The 19,997-nt window shown below is 38.6% G+C and overlaps 1 protein-coding gene across 1 annotated transcript; it reads left to right on the top strand.

The window, feature by feature from the left end:
• The first annotated feature begins 570 nt into the window (after positions 1–570).
• Positions 571–4,500, top strand: ARL11 (ADP ribosylation factor like GTPase 11). The gene is made up of 2 exons (XM_001378558.4): positions 571–839; positions 3,538–4,500. The coding sequence occupies exon 2, from the start codon at positions 3,557–3,559 to the stop codon at positions 4,139–4,141; it is 585 nt and encodes a 194-aa protein (XP_001378595.2). The 5' UTR covers positions 571–839; positions 3,538–3,556; the 3' UTR covers positions 4,142–4,500.
• The last annotated feature ends 15,497 nt before the right edge of the window (positions 4,501–19,997 follow it).

Below are 19,997 nucleotides of genomic sequence, written 5' to 3'. Positions count from 1 at the left end.
TGGAGAAATGGAAGAAGGGGTAGGAAAGAAGAGAACAAGCATTTTTAATAAATGTACTTACTATATGTCAGATACTGTGCTAAGTGCTTTATAAATATTATCTCATTTGATCCTCTGGGAGGTAGGTAGTATTATGAACCCAATTTTATAGCCAAGGAAACTGAGGCAAACAGTATTCTGACTCACTCAGGGTCACATGACTAGTAAATATTTGATTTAAACTCAGGCATAAAGTCCTGGGAGAGTCCTAACCACTGTACCACCTAAGCACATACATCTAAGCTAGTGAAAGAATCCCTAGAGATGAGAAAAAGACTGTGAGTCTTTGATAACACGGGAAAAGGGAAGACAGTTCTCACTCAGGACCTTCATAATAGATAAACACGCCAAGACTGCACAGATTATATGAAGACAAGCAGAAGATAGAAAAATGAACACCAGCAGGGCTCTCTCTCTCCAGCCTTCGGATTCTGAGTTGCTAGGATACAGGAGCATCTGATGATAAGATCTGGGAGTAGCTTGCATGAGGCACCCCCTCCAGAGCCCATGAATACAGGAGTCCCTTGTGTCAGTTCTGAGGCAGGGCCAGCAGAGAAGGAAAAAAACAATTCTTATCTCACTGAGAGGCTGCAAAATTGCCACACTGATCCACCCCCACTCCTAAGAAAAGGAAATAGAGCAGTAGCAAGAGTGACCACACACACTTCCTTAAACCTTGCTCTAGGTCTCTCCCTCCCTCTGTTTGTGACATTCACTGGCTGAGATCAGATTGACTCCATGGGAGAAAGGAAACTGAAGCCTGGAGGACAAATTGCCTATTACTGCCTAACTAGATGGAGGTAATTTTTATTTGTCTATTCTGGTGGTCAGGGACTGAAGAGAAAGACATAGCTACTCAGTATTTGCCTTTGGTTTCTTCTCAAAGGCAATGGAATCGTTCCTCGGCACATGTTATCTCCTTGGATCCTCACAACACACCAGTGAGATAGATGCTATCATTACCTTAATTTTACAAAAGAGAAAACTGAGGATAAGACAGGTGGTGTGTCTTGCCCAGGATCACTAGGCTAGTAAGCGGAGCTGCTTGGTGTCAAAGGCTTTTCAGCAGTTCTACTACCTCAGTCTATTGGGGATAAGCCTCACCTTCCAACAGAAACTTGCTATGTTACGTATTGGACATATTTTCAGAATTTTCCAATGTATTAATCAGTTATGGTGATTCCCACCCCCTCTTAAAATTCTATTTGTCATATAGGATGACTCTTTGGGAAGGGAAGAGAGAGAAATCCTTAGGTTATCTATGGTGATATAAGAAACAAAGCATCAATTAAAAATTATTTTTAAAAACATCCCTAGGATTCATAGACCTAGGATTGGAAGGGATCTCAGAGGCCATCTAGTCCAAACTTCCCACCTCCATCATTTTTTTCAGGGGAGGAAATTGAAGCCCAGGAAAGTTAAAGAATTTTTCCAAGGTCAGAGAGGGAATAAGTGTCAATTTCAATAAAGTTCAGTAAGTTTCAAATAAGTTGTTTTTTCTACTATATTTTGAAAGATAGTTATCTGAAAATGGTTATTAGAGACCCTTGAAGGAATCAAGGGGTCATCTTGCCCACTTTCTCATTTTAGAGCCCAGAAAGTTTATGATTTGTCCAAAGTTATTGACAGAAAGTAGTGGAGTATGTAGTAGTAGTAGTAGTAGTAGTAGTAGTAGTAGTAGTAGTAGTAGTAGTGGTAGTGGTATTAGTGGTAGTAGTAGTGGTGGTGGTGGTGAAGAGTAGGGAGGAGTAAAAAGGACTAGAGAGTAGTGATGGGAATAGTAGTAGTAGTAGTAGTAGGTAGTAGTAGTGAGTAAGAAGTAAGTAGCAGAACCAAGGAAAATTTGCATCATTTGGGGGTATCCATTCCTTCTCCCTCTGTCAATAAGTGAATAGTGTTTGTTGGAAACCTTGTCTGCATCAGCCCACATAGGGAAAGTTACAAAAGGGGCAGAAGGTGGTGTTTGGGCTTTCTCTTTCATTCTGATTAATGAATCCAGGAGTTTCCCAGAGTAAGGAGCAAAGCAGAAGTTAGCATCACAGGGCACTAAGAACAGGAGTTTCTACTGAGTTTTTTCACTAACCAAGGCTGTGACATCCATATAATAAGTAATTATGTCTGCCTTTTTGCTTTTATTGCTAAAGAATAGCAGGACAGGTTGTATTTCTTTTTGTTGGGGGAGGGAAGAGGTTTAGGCATTTACTCTTCAATGAAGCAATCTTCTGAAGAAATGTTAGTGAGTGTTGACCCACTGGTTCTGGGTCTTTCTTTCCCTTTGTGACATTCATTGGCAGATCAGATTGGCTCAGTGGGAGATTTGAAATTCAGGTGATACATTCTCAACTTCCTGATCGCAGGGAGTCATTTCTTTTAAAAAATTTATTTATTTATTGAGACAATTTCTACTTGGTTACATGATTCATGATTTCTCCCCCCCCCCCCCTTAGAGCTGACAAGCAATTCCACTGGGTTATACATGTATCATTGTTCAAACCTATTTCCATATTATTCATATTTGCAATAGAGTCAACTTTTAATGCCAGTACCTCAAATTATATCCCCATCGCACCACATGATCAATCATATGTTTTTTTCTGGGAAGTCATTTCAACAAACCTAAATTCCAGTCTAGATCATTTTTTCTAATTGTGAAATTATGGAAGATCTTATGTTGGGGGTACAAATCATTCTATGCACTTGCTGAGGTCAATTCAATTCATCAAGCATATATTAAGTGCTTACTGTGTTCCAGGTACTGTGTTAGCACTGGATATACAAAAGGAGAAACAAAAGTTGGAGTGTATACAGATTAAATAAATGCAAAATATATGTAAAATAAATATAGAATCATCTATCAAGAAAGTGGGGAGCTTTATTGTTTAACTGAGCCTTGAAATGAATTAAGGGAGGTGAGGGGTGTAAAGATTAAAATTTAGGAAAACTGGAGAGACTGAGGCAGGTAGAAATTAGTTTCTCTCTGCAAGGAGTATTATATTTTTTAGAGGTTTATTAAAGATTAAGGATTAAAGAATATACAAGTAAGAAACAAGTGCCTAGGCCAGAGGCCTAGACAAAATAACCTCACATCATGGAAGAGACGCCTCTGCTCCAAAATGGAAGTCCAAAAGAGAAGGCCAAAAGCCTTTGCCATCAGCTTAAATCCTTCCTCGATCTCTGCCCACCTCAGAATTGCGTGAGATTACAAAGCATTCTGGGGAAGTGGAGCAAGGGCTTGTGGGGGTTGAAGTCCAGAGTTCAAATCTCAATTTTACAGGGGGAAAAATATTCCATGTAAGAGGGTACAGTCTAAGGAAAGACACAGAAGCAGGACATAGGATGTCATGAAGAGGGGAAGAGCAACTAGTCCAGTTTGGCTAGAAGATGAGTATATGGGTGATTAGCCTGGAAGGACAGGTTGGAGCCAGGCTGTGAAAGACCTTCAGTGCCCAATATCTCAAAAGGAATAGTCAATTACCATTGGTATTTTTTCCCCTTTAGGATTTAGCCAGTTGCCAAGATGGGTAACCTAAATTTCAGAGCTCAGCATAAGGAGGAACCCAGGGTGGTGATAATGGGACTAGATTCTGCCGGAAAGACCACTCTCCTCTACAGACTGAAGAGTAACCAACAAGTGGAAACCTACCCTACTGTGGGCTTTAATGTCGAGTCGTTGGAGGCATCAAAGCATGGGTCCCTGACTTTGTGGGATATAGGGGGTCAGGACCAACTCCGGTCCAGCTGGAAGGACTATTTAGAGGATACTGACTCCCTCCTCTATGTGCTGGACAGTACAGATGAAGACCGGCTGCCTGAGGCTACGGTTGAGCTGGAAAATGTCCTGAATAATGCTCATATGGTTGGTGTCCCTTTCTTGGTCTTAGCCAATAAGCAGGAGGTGCCCGGGGCCCTGTCTCTGCTGGAGATTCGGGATAGAATGCAGTTAGAACGATTCAATGACCGATGCTGGGAGCTTCGGGGCTGCAGTGCCCTTACAGGTGAGGGGCTAAAAGAAGCCCAGTTGGCCCTAGAGAGACTTCTTCAGTCCCGAAAGCAGCTCTGCCTCTACACTATGCAAGTGAATGGAGAGAGGAAGAAATCTTGACTAACTAGAAACATTGTTGACTAAGAACTGAGGAAACTGAGTGAGTGACCTTGAAAGACTTAAGAACCTGAACAACATGATGATCAACCACTATTCCAGTGGGCCAATGACGAAGAGCCCTACGTCCTTTCTGACAGAGAAGCAATGCGTTAAATATACAGAATGAATACATTTTTGGAAATGGCCAATATGAGAAATTGTTTTGCTTGACTATGCATATTTATAACCAAGGTTTTGGTTTTTTCTCTTTTTTCTTTTTCTAGTAGCAAGGGGGAAATGGTGAAGAGAAAACTCTTGTAACTGGGGGGGGGAAGAACCCTTTAATTAAAAAAAAAATAAAAGCTGATGGAAACAACTAATCATTAGTAAGTGTGTATATAACAGCTTCTCAATCAAGAAATTCCCCACATTTTTCCCATAATAATTTACTCTCTTTTGCATTTCTGAAGTAGTAATTTAACAAACAACAAAAACAATCCTCCAACATCCCCTACCCTCACACAACCAGCCACCCAATTGGTTCTTTAATTTCACAGTTTACAAATTAAAGTGTTTTCAGTCTTGCTTTTCTTTTCATAAATTTTTTGATGTTGTGGCACTTCATAGAGTTATGGATCAGGAACATCAAAATTTCCCTAAAACAATGACTTTGTGCTCCCTACAAACATTTTCAAACCCATCAGGCCAATGTAAGGCCATCTTTAGTCTAGCCTCAATGACCTTTTGGACTTCGAATTGACTATCACAAACTTCGACTTTCTAAAGGAGCTACCATTGGAGATAGCTGTCGAGAGTACATCATGGTATATCTTAATATGGACAAACTCTTACCAATTAGGAGCTCAGGGCACTAGGGGAGGAGCAGGAGTATTGGATATGAGGAAGAGTTGAGCCCAACATCATTATAGGAAGATGGCCAGAGTACCATATAACTCCTCTTCCTTTCTAGTTCTAAATTCAAGATTCTATGGAAGCCCAACTTTGTGTGGCTTAATTAAAAAGCCTTTTTTTTTTCCTTTCAGGTCCAAGATATCGGTCTCACATTTGCCCTCTCTCCTTGTTCTTTTGGGGAGTTAGTTATGCCAAATATTAATAGAATTCCTAAGATCAGAACCTTAGACTAGTCACTAAGCAGAGACCTATAGACCCTTAGTACCCTCTGAAAAAAAATCTAACTAGCCACTGCCTTTTCCTTTAACCATTTCTTCATAGTAAACACTGGAGCAAAAGTTAATATATTTTATTTTGAAAATGAAATCTATTATAAAAGGACAAACAATAAATACACAATGTTTAAAAAGATTATGTAGTTCCAAAAGGTTAACGAGGCTGGTTCTCCAAATAGGAGGAAGGTAGAGAAACTAGAGTAGGTAAATTAACCAGATCCCAACAGTGCTATAAGATAGGCATATTCAAGCAAATGGTGAGTTCTTTTCTTTTTATCTGTTTTTATTTATTTATTTAAAATTATTTTTAAGTTCAAAGATATTTTATTTCCCCAGTTACATTGTAATAATGATTTTCAACATATGTTTTTCAAAATTATAAGATTCAAACCGTCTCCTTTCCTCTCTTCTCTCACCCAATCAGCAATGGTAAGCAATTTGATCTGGGCCATGCATGCATTATCATACAAAACACACTTCCATATTGGTCATTGTTGTAAGAGCACGCTCATACAAAACCAGCACCCCAAAATAAAACCCAAAATACATTGATATGAAATATAGTATGTTTTGATCCCCATCCAACCAACTCCAACAAATCTTTCTCTCCAGGTGAATACCTTCCCCAGTATAAGCCTTTCAGGATTGTCCCAGATCATTGCTTTACTGAGAGTAGCCAAGTTTTCACAGTTGATCATTGTACAATATTGCTGTTACTGTGTACAATGTTCTCCCAGTTCCAAATGGCAAGTTCTTTTCAAGCAGATAATTTCTTTTTAAAAAAAAGAAAAAAGAAAGAACCCTAACCTGTCATAGTATTGATTCTAAAATAGAAGAGCATTATGGTCTAGTCAATTGAGGTGAAGGGATTTGCTCAAGATCACACAGCTAGGAAGTATCTGATGTCAGATTTGAACCCAAGTCCTTCTGACTCCAGGTGTTCTATCCACTGTGCTACCTACCTGCCCCTAAGCAGATAACTCTTTAAGAGGATCAGTGAACCAAAGCTCCAGTGGCTGACTAGCATAGTCAATCCAAGGTAACAGCACCCTTTTCTTGCAACAGGCTCCAACTCCTGCTGCATGCCTGTACCTTGAAGTCTTCTCCACAGAGTACCAGTGTTTCCAAGCTCCCATGTCCTATGTAGCTCCTGCATTTCAGTAACATTTAGTCTCTCCTTCTAGCTGGCAAGGCTACATTTCCCAGGAGTCCTCTTCAAGTTCTATCTCTGACACATATGGGTTGTATGATTCTGGTTAAGTCACTCATAATCTCAGTGCCAAAGGCACTCTTAAGGACCACAAGTGATGGAATAGGTGCATATCTGTATTGGGAGAGGGAATTTCTTTATGAGTAGTTCTCTATACTAATGAAATCATGGGTCCAGTAAAGAAAAAAAAAGTTGAGAGATCGCCTCCAATTATGGTGATGTTAAGGGTCACACTTTGAACTAGGTTTACAAATGTATACTCTCCACAATTACCCCCAGCTTTGAGCTTGAGGACCTCTCATCATTTTTTTACTGCTTCTTGAATTCTCCTTTTCTTCATAGAAACTCAAAAATGTCACAAAAGTGTTCAGTTCTCCTTTCCTTCCAGCAAAGTGAAACTCTTCAGAGAGAACAGAGAGTGGATTAATTGTGAGAAGTTCCTTTTTTCCCCCAAACCCTTACCTTCTGTCTTAGAACCAATGCTGTATGTTGGTTCCAAGGCAGAAGAGAGGTAAGGTTTAGGCAATGGGGGTTAAGTAACATGCCCACTGGGTTCAACAGTTAGGAAGCATCTGAGGCTTGATTTGAACCCAGGACCTCCTGTGGATTGGCTTGGGTCTCACTCCACTGAGTCTCTTAGCTGCCTCTGAGAAATTTTGAAGATCAATTGGATAATAGAAATACCTTTTCTCCTTGAAATAGCAGTAGCCAAAGAAATGATACAAAATCCTAATTGGAAGAGAAATTAGAAATCATATAGTCTGATTTCCCTTCTCATACAATATTCCTGACAGGCAGTTTGCATGATGATTTTTTCTTTTTCTCCACTCAAATGGGGGGGGGGGGGGAATAAACTGATGATCTAAGCATCTAGATGTAGATATGAAGGAGACTATATTTTCTGATCACTTATTGTCACCTGGATATTTTTTAGCTACAGATCCCCTAAGGAGAAATGTTCTTTAATTTAATTTCCAAAATGTAACTAATTTAACTAAAGAGTTCAATGTTCAATTGGAATTGTAAATTGTATTAAGTGAAATAGTTTCACCAAGCTACAGAAGGAAGAAAATAATGTGGGATAAGTGCCAAGATGATCTTGTCTCCCCTCCTTAGATGTTAGACTGGTCCTCAACCACCTAATATTCCGACTTTCCTCGCCTAGCTTTCATAACATTCTACAATCTGCTGATTCTCTACTTATGTCTCTGACTAGTCTTCCTTTCCTTACTTTGTTGATTCTTCTAAATCTGGACTCTTGATTATGGGCCAATCAGTATCATACTTGTGAGCTCTCAATCATAACCACCTTGCATCGTTACTTAATTATTTCATGTTTATATGTCTTGACTCCCTAATCACAAGTTCCTAGAAAGTATGGACTGTATTTTATATTTCATTTTTATCTTCCTCAATGCCCTGTGCAGTACTATGCTATAGTAGGTATTTTAAAAGTCCACAGAGGTGAAAAGACCCTCACAGATTCATCTGGTCCAATCTATAACTAATCAAGAATTCTTTTTATAATCTCTCTACCAAGTGACCATGCAGAAATTATGTGAACTCTTCATAAACTCATCATGTTATCACCTGCCTCTTGGCCTACATTTTCCCCTTTAGGGTCTTCCCAGACAGCTTTGGGGGCTAACCCACCTCTTGGCTTGTCTTTTTTCCAGGGACTCCTCTAGTTTTTCAAAGGTCATCCCGAAAGCAGACCCACTTTCTGTAGCTACCTGATGTCTCCTTTAAATTTTTTTTATTTAATTAATTAAATTAGAATATTTTTACATGGTTCCATGATTCATGTTTTACTCCTCCCCTCTTTCTTCCCCCTTCACAGAGCCTATGAGCAATTCCACCGAGTTTTACATGTATCATTGTTCAAAACATTTCCATATTATTAATATTTGCAATAGAGTGATCAATTAAAGTCAACATCCCCAATCATATGCCCATCGAACCACATGATGGATCCTATGTTTTTCCTCTGCATTCTGTTCCCACGGTTCTTTCTTTGGATGTGGATAGCATTCTTTCTCTTAAGTCCCTAGAATTGCCCTGCATCATTGCATTGCTGCTAGTAGTACCTCGTGTCTCCTGATGGCATAGATTGTACATTTGCCTGCTTCTGCTTGCTGTGAGGTAGACTCCCTGGGCCTCAAAGGACATAGCATCACCATATAACTCAAGCCTGGATCTTGAGGAAGGATCTGGGATAATCTAGTTAACTGCCTCCTTCAACGGACTTCCCTACAGTATGAATACTCTACCTGGACTTCCTCCATTCTAACTTAGTCCTGCCCCTTGAGTTCTCCTCATTGCCATAATTATGAACTCTCCTACTGCTGAAGTATAAACTCCATTCTCTTTCCCCAACTGCTTGCTCCCTTACTCTCCTTCTCCTCATCTCTATCATCCCATGTCCTGCTTTCTCTACCTATCTTTTATAACCTAAGCCAATGCACTTCTACTGTGCTTTCTGGAATATCTGTTCTAAATGAATAAATTTGCTTTCATTTTAAACTTTTTTATTTTCTCATTCCTTTTTTATTCTAGGGCTTCACTGAGACTTGGCTCCTTCCCTCTGATGTTATATTCCTGGCTACCTTTTTCCTCTTCAGTTTTCACTCATAGTCTTTATTTCATCGGTCATGGTGGGGAAAGTGGAAACTCTTTGTTCTACTTCTAGACTTTCCCAAAACTACCATTACTCAGAAATGCTCTTTTGAGTCTTGAACTATTTAAATTTGCCACCTAATAGAGAAACCATTGGCCACTGTCTATTGATCTCCAGGGCATTTTCCTTCCTTCCTCTGTCAATTGAGTGACTGGCTCAATGGCTTTTTTCCATCTCAACTCCAATCCTCATATTAGGGGACTTTGACATAAATACTGCTGCTTCCTCAAATACTCTTAACTTCTCAGTTCCTCAATTTACTCATTTCCTATGATCTACTCCTACACCCTACGTCAGCTATACATACAGATTCTGGCCATACCCTTAATCTTGCCATTATCTCCCAAATGTTCTACTTCCACATTCATAAACTCTGAAATTCCTTTATCTTATAATTTTAAAAGTCATTCTATCTTTCTCTATACCTCACAACCCTTAGTCCTATTCTTTGCCCTTACTATGACCTCCACTCCAGGTTTTTCACAGACTAAGAACATATATTAACTAAGGACAATATTAGCAACACTCTCCTTCCTTTTCTAGTTTGACCCTTTAGTGATCAGTTCGCCTCTATATTATCTATTTCACTACACATTCAAATCCCCTGATCCCTTATCTTACAGATGATCACATCTTCCCAAATGTCAACTATGAATTACTTTCACCATCTGCTTCCTTTGTTCTTTTTAATGTGCTCATGAATGGAGCTAGAGAAAATTTAAAGAAAACTGTGCTGATAAGAATTACTACAAATTTATGCTTCATAATCTCTATTGGATCCTCAATATAGCAAAACAATTATTCTCATTTCCCTAGTCAATTTGTTAAGCTACTCACCAGAAAGGCTGTTCCAAATGATTTCACCTCTCCTTAAGTCTACCATGGCACCTCACTCTACTCCAATCCTCTCTCATCTAAAGACCTAAACCTAAAACTTCACTAATAAAAATTTAGGTAATTTGCTGAAAGCTTCCAATTTCCTCTTCTTTCTCCTCTTACTCATATCACTCAGACATCTTCTCTTAAGAAACCAAATTCACTTCTGTCTCACCTGAAGAGGCGGCCCTTCTCTTTACCAAAGCAAACCACTCTGCATGCATGTTTGATTCAATATCCTCCTGTTTTCTCCAGCAGATTGTCTCAACTCTCATCCCTATTTTTTCTGATTTTCAATATTTCCCTATCTACTGACTATCTGATATCTAAAAATATTAATTGATCAATAAATAAACATTTATTAAATGGATAATATGTGCCGGGCACTGTACAATCAATTCTCTCAACAAGAAGCTTGCAATTGAATGGGGGAAGAAATGACATGTAAACAAATACCTACAAAGCAAGCTATATATAGGATAAATAGGAAATAATTAACAGAAGAAAGACACCAAAATTAAGAGGAACTGGGAAACACTTTTTGCAAAAGATGGTATTTTAATTGAGATTTTAAGGAAGTCAGGGAAATTACTAGGCAAAACATGCCTATATCTCCACAACCTTAAAAAACCTTAACTTGATCTGGCAATCTCTGCTAACTTCTATTCAATGTCTCTCCTCCCTTTCTCAGCTAAACTCCTTGAGAAATCTGTGTCTCCATTTCCTTCCCTATAATTTGCTTTTAGACCCTGGGGAATATGACTTTTAATTTCATTGTTCACCTGAAACTCCAAAGTTACCAATGATTTCTTAATTGACAAATCTAATGGCATTTTCTCAATCCTCATCCTTCTTGACCTGTCTGAATCCTTTATTTGTTATTGATCACTCTTTCTTCCTGAATATCCTTTCATCTCTAGGTTATTGTGACAGTGTATAATCACTCTTTCTCAGTTGCCTTTGCTGGATTTTCCTCTAGGAATTTCCAGTGACCATGAGCATTCCCAAAGTCTCTGTCCTGAGCTCTCTTTTCATCTTCCTCTTTCTCTTTTGATGATCTTATCACTCATATGGATTCAATTATCTCTACATAGAATTCTTAGATCTATATATTTAGTCCTAGTATTGCTCTTGAATGCCAGTCCCAGATAGGCATCTCAAGTTTAACATGCCTAAAACAGAACACATTATTTTTTCCTGAAAACTCTGTCTTCTTCCCAACTTTCCTATTAATATAGAAATTACCATCAACCTTCCAGATATCTACACTTACAACTTCAGTGTCATACTTAATTTCTCACTCATATTAATCTCACAGATCTGATCTGTTGCCAAGTCATTTCTACCCTCACAATGTTTCTTGTATATATCCCCTTCTCTCTACTCACATGACTAACACCCCAGTACATGTCCTTAGCACCTTATGACTGAGCTATTGCAATAGTCTTCTGTTTCATCTCCCTGCATGGGGTCTTTCACCTCCAACACATCCTCCACTCAATTGTCAAGGTAATCTTCCTAAAGTATAGATCTGACCATGTCGCTCCCTACTCAATAAACTCCATTAGTTCACTGTTACCCCTAGAATAAAATATAAAATCATATTGGAATTTAAATTCCTCCATAACAAGTCTCCTTTCTACCTTTTCAGTCTTATTTTTCTTATTCATTTCCACAAAATATATTAATTTCCATGAAATCTATGATTTAGCTACACTGGCCATTGCTTTTTCTTATAAATAACACAACATTTCCTGATTATGAAGTGGTTGGGTATAAAGAAACTAATTAGGAGGCAATTAAAATTGTTCAGATGAGAGGTCACACCAGTCAAAAACAAAGTGTTTCAAGGAGGACAGAAAACCAAATCCAATAACAAGACTGAGCTGTGGGACCTGCCTGCTCAATTCAACTTAAAAGGTATGCAGAGAAGGTTGAATTCTCTGGTTTAAGGAAAAGAAAGAAGGAAAGTCCCAATGCCCCTCCCTCACCTACTGTGCTGAGACAGGGGTGGTTGGTGGGATTTCAGGGTGAGGGCTCCAACCCAGACACAGTGCCTTGTTACTACAACTACATGAAACACAGGACTCTTACCATAGCTGGAAAGGAGGCAGTTGGAGGAGAGAAGCAAAGAAAAGGATAGGCTGGTCACAGTCTTCAGCTACCACACCTCCATCTTAGGTCTTTGTCTCTGGAAGTTTTGGATTTAGGGCAGATTCAGTTCTGTAGATCATCTCAACTGCTTAATCCAGTTTATAAATAGTACAGAGAAGAAGCCTCTAGAAGACAGAAGAAGGTCAAACTCACAGAGCTAGCAAACAATCATAAGAACATGTGTACAAAATAAACAGAAAGTCAAACTCAACCACAAGACAAGCCATGGGTCTCTCCTACTTGATTCAACCTGAAAGGTACACAGATAAAGTTGAATAATTGTGTACAAGGGAAAGATCCAACATTCCTCCTCTATCTACTTCACTGAGACCCACAGGGACTGACTAGGATCCCAGGGTGAAGGCTGCAACTCCAACAGAGTACCTTGGTACCACCACGGCAAGCTCAGGATTCTGACAGAAGTTGGCAGGGAGGTGGCTGGCAGAGAGGAGGAGAGAGGAGGACCCCAAGGTATCTTACTTTAGCCTTCACACTTTCACTTTCACCTTTATCTTTAGCCTCTGCCAGCAGCTGGGGAAGATTTGGCCTTACGGCACATTAATACATTAGATCAGTTTGATCAGCCTAATCTAGTTAATTATTGGAGCAGAGAAGAAGCCCCTTTAGGGCAAAAAAGCCCAAACTCACAGATCTGGCAAATAAAGAGAGGAACAAGAATACAGCCAATAAGGAGGGGGAAAAATATGAGTAAACAACAGAAAAAGAAAAAAAAGAAATTATAATCAAAGCTTTTATTCAGGCAATGAACAAACAAAGAACAAATGGAACAGAGGAGCAAGCAAAAACTCAGAAACTCCAGTGAATTGGACTCAGGCTCTAGAAGAACTAAAAAACAATTAAAAAAAACAATTAAGAGAGGTTGAAAAAAATTGTGAAAAGAACTTAAAAAAGCAAAATAGGTCATCTGGAAACATAGGCGCATGAACTTAAACAAGAAAATGGTGTTTTAAAAGCCAGAATTGACTAGCTCGAAAACAAGGCAAAGAAAGTAAAAGATAAAAACAATGACCTACAAAGAAAAATAGATCAAAAGGAAAAGGAGGATCAAAAAGTCAAGGATGAAATTCAGTCTTTAAAAATTAGACTTGAATAATTAGAAGTGAATGCTGTCACAAGGCAGTAAGAATCTATAAAACAAAATCAAAAGAATGAAAAATTTGAGGAAAATATGAAACACCTCATTGATAAAACAACAGACCTGGAAAATATATCCAGGAAAGACAATTTAGGAATTATTGGACTACCTGAAAAACATGACCAAAGATCATCCAGAGAAAATGAATACTTATCATCCTGGTCATTATCTGTACCACCTGCTATAGCTTGCCAATGTCCTTCCTAAAATATGACACCTCAGATTAAACACGAGTTAAAGCTCTAATTCTCTCTCCATGATTCTCTCCTTTCTTTTTTACCTTGTTCAACAAAATGTATTTCTGTGACAAAATGTGTGTGTGTGTGTGAATACAAGTGTATTTGCCTATTCTTTGACTAGTTCAGATGAGAGTGAGGTTCAAGTGTTAGCAACTTCACTGTATCCCTTTCTCCTTTTCATAGACTGCTACATGTACACCCTGATTATGTGAGATAATTTTCCCTAACCTTCCATTCCTTCACATCCTCCTACTCCCTGTCCAATGTATTCCTCTTCCCCTCTCTTTCCATTCTTCTTTTAAGAGATCATCAAAATATTGCAGAATTGAGGCAACAGGGTAGTGCAGTGGATAGAGTGCCAGTCTTAGAGTTAGGAAGATATGGGTTCAAATGTGATCTCAAGTACTTAGTATTGATTTCAAGATAGAAGTAAAGGTTAAAAAAAAGATATAAAATAATTACTCTCAGGCTTTCTGTCTAATTAAATTCCCTCTAAGACCCTTGATGATAATATAGTTCAGGGGGGACATATGTATCATTTCCTCATTGTAATATTTAAATTAATATACATAACTCCAAGTATTATATTTTATAAAGTTCATTAATAATCACTTGAAATAGAAAGAAAATAAACTAAAAGAAATAGAATTTCAAACTTAATTATCTAACAAAAAATAAATCCATGTGTGTAGATTCTCCTTATTGGCATAAAGCCTGCTTTCCCAGCTGCAATCAGGGGAAAAGAGAGAGAGTCAGGGCTACACAAAACTTATATCCTCCCAACATTAGCACATAATGTGAGAAGAAATATGGGAAGCTGGGAAAGAGAGTTTCTGGGGAGCAAATTCTAATTATACATATTAGAATATGTCATTTATCCTTGTTTAGTTTTGAATTATTTTTCATTTGTGTTTACTTTTTTATGTTTCTCTTAACTCTTGTGTTTAAACTTCAAAGTTTCTTCTTAGCTCTGGTCTTTTATTGAATTATAGATCCATTTTCCCCCCTAGTAGGATTATACTTAACTTTTACAGATTAGTTATTCTTAGTTGAAATCTTATATCATTCACGTTCTGTAATGTATACATGTTCTCCATATAGTAGTGCCTACTAAATTATCTGTGATCTTGATAGGGGCTTATTGTTACCTGAATCCTTTCTCTCTGGTTAACTGCATTGTATGTGTGTGTGTTTTCTTCTTTGACTTGGAATCTCTGGATTTAGCTGTTAATATTCCTGAGTTTTCATTTGGGGTCTCTTTCAGAAGATGACTAATGGATTCCTTTTATTTCTACTTTGCCCTCAGGTTCCTAGAGCTATTTAATTCTAAAATTTATTGAAATATGATATCTAGACTCTTTTTTTTGTTCATCACTTTCAGGTAGTCTAGTAATTCTTAAAATCTTCCCCCTCACTCTGCTTTTCAGGTCAGTTATTCCATGCTCTGCAATACTATACATTTTTTCTATTTTTTTCAGTCTTTTGATTTTGTTTTAATATTTCTTTTTAATATTTCTTATTGTCTCATAGGCTCATTGGCTTTATTTGTTCCATTTTAATTTTGGGGAAGTTTGATGTTTGGATAGGGTTTTGTACCTTTTATGCCAATTCTTTCTTCCATAGCTTTCATTTCTTTTCTATTTTTTTCTTTCACATTCCCATTTAATTTATAAAAATAATTTAAACTAAAAAAAACCACTTTTGATTGATCTCTTCTAGGAATTCTAGTTGAATTTGTATCCAAGCTTTATTTTTCATGAAGGTTTATTTGTAGATGTCTTGGTGTCATTCTCTTCTTCTGCGCTTCTCTCTTAAGATGTCTTACAATAGAGATTTGTCATGATAATAGCTTTTTATGGTGTAAATTTTTTTTGGTGTTCATTTCTCTAGTCTACTTTCTGAATTTGAACTTGATATTAGGTCTAGGCTCTGCACACTTTTGGGGGGAAATGCTGTGCTGGTCCTTTTGATGCTTTCCTGGGCATAATGAGAGTTGTGCTACTCTAGAAACTTAGGCACAGTTCAGGCTGATGACCAGCAAACTTTTAGTGTTCTGAAAGGGTGCTCATCCAGAGCAAAGTCTGTTGTCTGTCTTTTTCTGATCTAGGCTCTGCAAGTTCCTGAGCCTGAATTTGGGTCTGACTAGTAGTAGACTGCTGCTGAACTCAGTCACTATCAGCCTTTCTAGATTATTCCTCTGAAGGCTTCATATTGGGCTAGAAGCTGGAACTGAGACCCTGCTCTGCTCCCGAAGGTTGAAGCTGCACTACTGCTACTTGCTTCTGAAGGTGTCTCTTGTTCAGGGCACAGGGTAGGATCTGTAACCAGTCTTGACTTTGGTATGCCATCCCTGAATGCAGATCCCCTCCTTAGTCTGTCCTGGATCTGTGACTTGTAGGAAGTCATGATGCCCTGATAAGGCTTTGGCTACTCCTCTTGCCCTGGTGCACAGCCTTCCTCAGCTAAGTGAATATTTGGGGAGTCTTGCTGAATTCTACTACCAAAATGTAGTTACAAATCCACCCTCTAGTTGGTCTGAAGGTTCTGTATACTAATAAGACACTTGGATCCATTCTAGGTCAGATTCAAACAAGTTAACCCTGGAAATCTTGGACTTGTCTGAGGGTAGAGATAGGACATGAAGAGTGAAGAAGTGGACTCCAGAGAAATGGACAGTACCTACATATTATTTTTTAATGGTCCCTCTGTTCTGGATAGATGAGAGTCCTGATGGGAAAAAATAAAAACTTATTCTATGAGGGGAACCTGGGTAGCATGGTGGATAGAACGCCAAGCTTGGAGTTGGGAAGACCTGGTGTTCAGATCTGGCCTCAGACACTTTCTAAATGTGTGACTCTGGGCAAGTCACTTGACCCCATTTGCCACACTTTTGTCTTCTAATTGATACTAAGACAAAAGGTAAGGGTTAAAAAAAAACCCACCTTATTGTATGGGCTAAAAAGGGAGGGACAATTGAAAGGAGGATAGAAGGAAGTATATTTCCATGAAAACAGTTTTAGAGTCAGTGTGTCTATGAGAGTTCTTAAATTCATGATAGTTCTGTGATCACTTAGTAATGCTTCACCATTTCTCTCCATCTGTCCAGACAGTCTGTAGTATACTTCCTCCAAAATATCATCTCAATTTCTATCATAAGGCAGATGACAACACCAACTGGGCAACTCATAGAGCTAATGACCAAGACAAACAAGGTCAGTTCACTTTCACATAGATTTTTTTAAAGTTCTGTTTTTTTTTTCTAAATTTTCTGAGTCAGAGAAATACCTCAAGCCTTCCATCTCAAAGGTAGAGAATTTAAAAATCATCCTTACCTTCTAACTTAGTATCAATTCTAAGACATATCAGCGACAAAGTCTGGTCAATAGAGGTTAAGTGACCTGCCCAGGGTCACACAACTAAGAGGTCAGATTTGAACTGTGGTTCTCCTGACTCCGGGCGTGGCTCTATATCCAATGTGCTACCTAACTGCCCCAAGGGGAGAGTGTTTTATAGTGTGGATCTGATAATTTCCTGTCAGGCTACACCAGATTGAGAGTAACCAGCAGGCTTTATACCTCTTGATGTTTTAGAGGAGTGTCTGCCCGGGAATGTTCAAGACTTTCCCAGCAAAAGGGGTGGATGGCAATAATTTGTTTCTGTCTCTTTCTTTCTCAGTCTCTCTGTCTCTCTTTTACACACACACACACAGACACACACACACACACACACCTCTTACCTGTTCACCCTTTCAGGTAAAAACTATGTTTGCTTTTACCTCACAGACAAATCTCTGACAGATATCTACCTGAAATGGCTCTATTCCATCCTTCCTGAGGTTAAGACAAAAAAAGATGAATTCTCACGAAAAACCAACCTGATAAACAGAGAATTCAGGAACAGCTGAAACTGAACATGGATTCTGTTTTCTTAAGAACAGCCTAGAGAATAAACCCTGACTACCAAGCAGTTTTGCCCAGTTAAGTTTGTATTCCACAGGCTAATAAAAAAAGAAATTCTCTGTGTGTTTGTTCCATGCCACCTGGAACTCTTCTGATTCAACATGTGCCCAATTATTGAGGCCATAAAGAAATGGCTCTTTTCTTGTGACTGGTGATGGGAATGAGGAGCAGCTGTCTATTGTTAAATGAACTGTATTTGCTTATTGCCCATGTCATATGCATTTAACCTGAGGCTAATTACTGAGGCTCTAGACTCTTCACTGTTGAAGGTTTATCAGTAACTCCAACCCAAATAGCTCATGTTCCAACTCAGAGAGTCACAACAAAAACCAAAATGGAAGAGAAAGAAAGAAAGAAAGAAAGAAAGAAAGAAAGAAAGAAAGAAAGAAAGAAAGAAAGAAAGAAAGAAAGAAAGAAAGAAAGAAAGAAAGAAAGAAAGAAAGAAAGAAAGAAGAAAAAAAGAAAGAGCGAAAGAAAGGAAGGAGGAAAAGGGGAAGGAAGGAAGGAAGAAAAAGAAAAAAGAAAGATAAGAAGGAAAAGAAAGATTAAAATACAGAGAAAAGAACAGGAGGAAGGCTAGAAAGAAGCTGGCAGCTCTGAAAGGTATAGAATGATTTTTTTTTTGTTCATTCATTCAGTTGTGTCCAACTTTTTGTTACCCAGGGGACCACAGCACACCAATACCTATCATAAGGTTTTCTTGGCAGATAGTGGAGTGGTTTGCCATTTCCTTCTCCAGTGGATTGGGGAAGCAATTATGAGTCCAAGCAATTATGAGCAATTAAGAGTCCAAGGTTAGATTTTAACTCAATTCTTTCTGAATACAGGACCTTTGCTGTATCCACTGAGCCACCTAGCTGCTCCTAGGCTGAATTTATTATAAACTTAAAAAGAAAAGCAATCTGTACATAGTACAGATATGTAATTTCACGTACAATCTTCTTTTTCCATCCTCCCCCTATATAGAAATGCCCAATTATTTGCTGTTTGTTAAATTCAGAATGAAAATGAATTTTTTAAGAACATTTTTGCCTCCATCACTGTCATCTACTTTCTCAGAAAAGTATTATGGCTCTAACTGTAAATAACCAGGGTCAAAATATCTCTGGGTGAGTTAATATATCTCTAATTCTGTTGCCAGGCTGGCTCGCAGCCCAGCTTGGCCAGTATTTGAAAGGGCTTCATTTGGCAGCTGAGGACCTGAAAACCTGCTGACTTCCCTTTTTTAGCTGAAGGTCAGCAATCCTCACTCAAAGCCAACATGGACCATGTTTCCTTTTTCCATGGCTCAGGCGAGGTGCCTTCTGTATACTCAGAAGAGTCATTTTGAGGTTGTGGGGGAAGCCCTCTTTCATTGGCCTTTCCAATTCCCATCTACCCTTCTTACCCCATGACTAGTGCCAGGTCATATAAAATACCTCTAAGATAGTACAAGGAACACTGGATGGGGAGTGGGTAGAACTGAGGGCTGCTGCCAAAAACCTGCTGCAATAACAGATGCTCGTGTCCCTGTTACATATGTCTGCTACCCTGGTGGAGGATGACAGTATTTATCACTTGGGAATAGATTAGGCTGAGGCAGGATGGAGTTAGAGGGCACCGGTTCAAATTCCATCTCCATTATTACATATGGGACTCTGGGCAAGTCACTTCACCTCTCTCAGCCTCAGTTTCCTTATATGTAAAATACAGGGCTAACACTCTATGGCCTCTGAAATTCCCTTCCAACTTTATATCTATGATGCTATAGTGTGGACCTGTCACAGTTCCAGGAAGTTCTCCCAAAAATTAATAGGTAGAGCCGTGTGTGTGTATGTGTGTGTGTGTGTGTGTGTGTGAGTGTGTGTGTGTGTGTGTGTGTGTGTGTGTGTGAAAGAAAATCAGAAGGTTTACTCTACTTAGAGTGGTAGTTCTTAACCTGGGTTCTATGAATTTTAAAATAAAGTTTTTAGTTTTAAAAAATTACATTTAGATATAGGATAGCTAGGAGGGGCAGTGGATAGAGCTCCAGGCCTAGAGTCAGGAGACTTCCCTTTCTGAGTTAAAATCTGGCCCCATATACTTACTAGTTTTGTGACCTTGAGCAATTCACTTTGCCCTGATTGCCTCAGTTTCCCCATCTGTAAAATGATCTGGAGAAGGAAAGGCAAACCATTCCAGCATCTTTGCCAATGTTACAATTAAAATTATTTTGAGAGACTGGTTTTTGGGTAAGAATATGTTTATTGATTATATCCAGTTTATTGGTGAGGCTAGAATCATCAATCATATAAAGTGACATAGGTCTCCATGTCTTTCTCCTGACTAGGGATAACCTGAGCCGGGTTAGCAGCTTAATAAATAGATTTTTAGCTCATTATTCAACTCCTCCTTTGATCATCCCAAGACATCTTTAGTCATGTGGACAAGAAGCAAGCAT

This window comes from Monodelphis domestica, chromosome 4 (assembly GCF_027887165.1).
Source record: "Monodelphis domestica isolate mMonDom1 chromosome 4, mMonDom1.pri, whole genome shotgun sequence".
Taxonomy (NCBI): Eukaryota; Metazoa; Chordata; class Mammalia; order Didelphimorphia; family Didelphidae; genus Monodelphis; species Monodelphis domestica.
The sequence above is the reverse complement of the archived record's forward strand: the minus strand, read 5'-3'. Positions and strand labels throughout refer to the sequence as shown.

Excerpts from the sequence above, each read along its gene's own strand:
- ARL11 (XM_001378558.4), top strand. The coding sequence starts at position 3,557 with ATGGGTAACCTAAATTTCAGAGCTCAGCATAAGGAGGAACCCAGGGTG.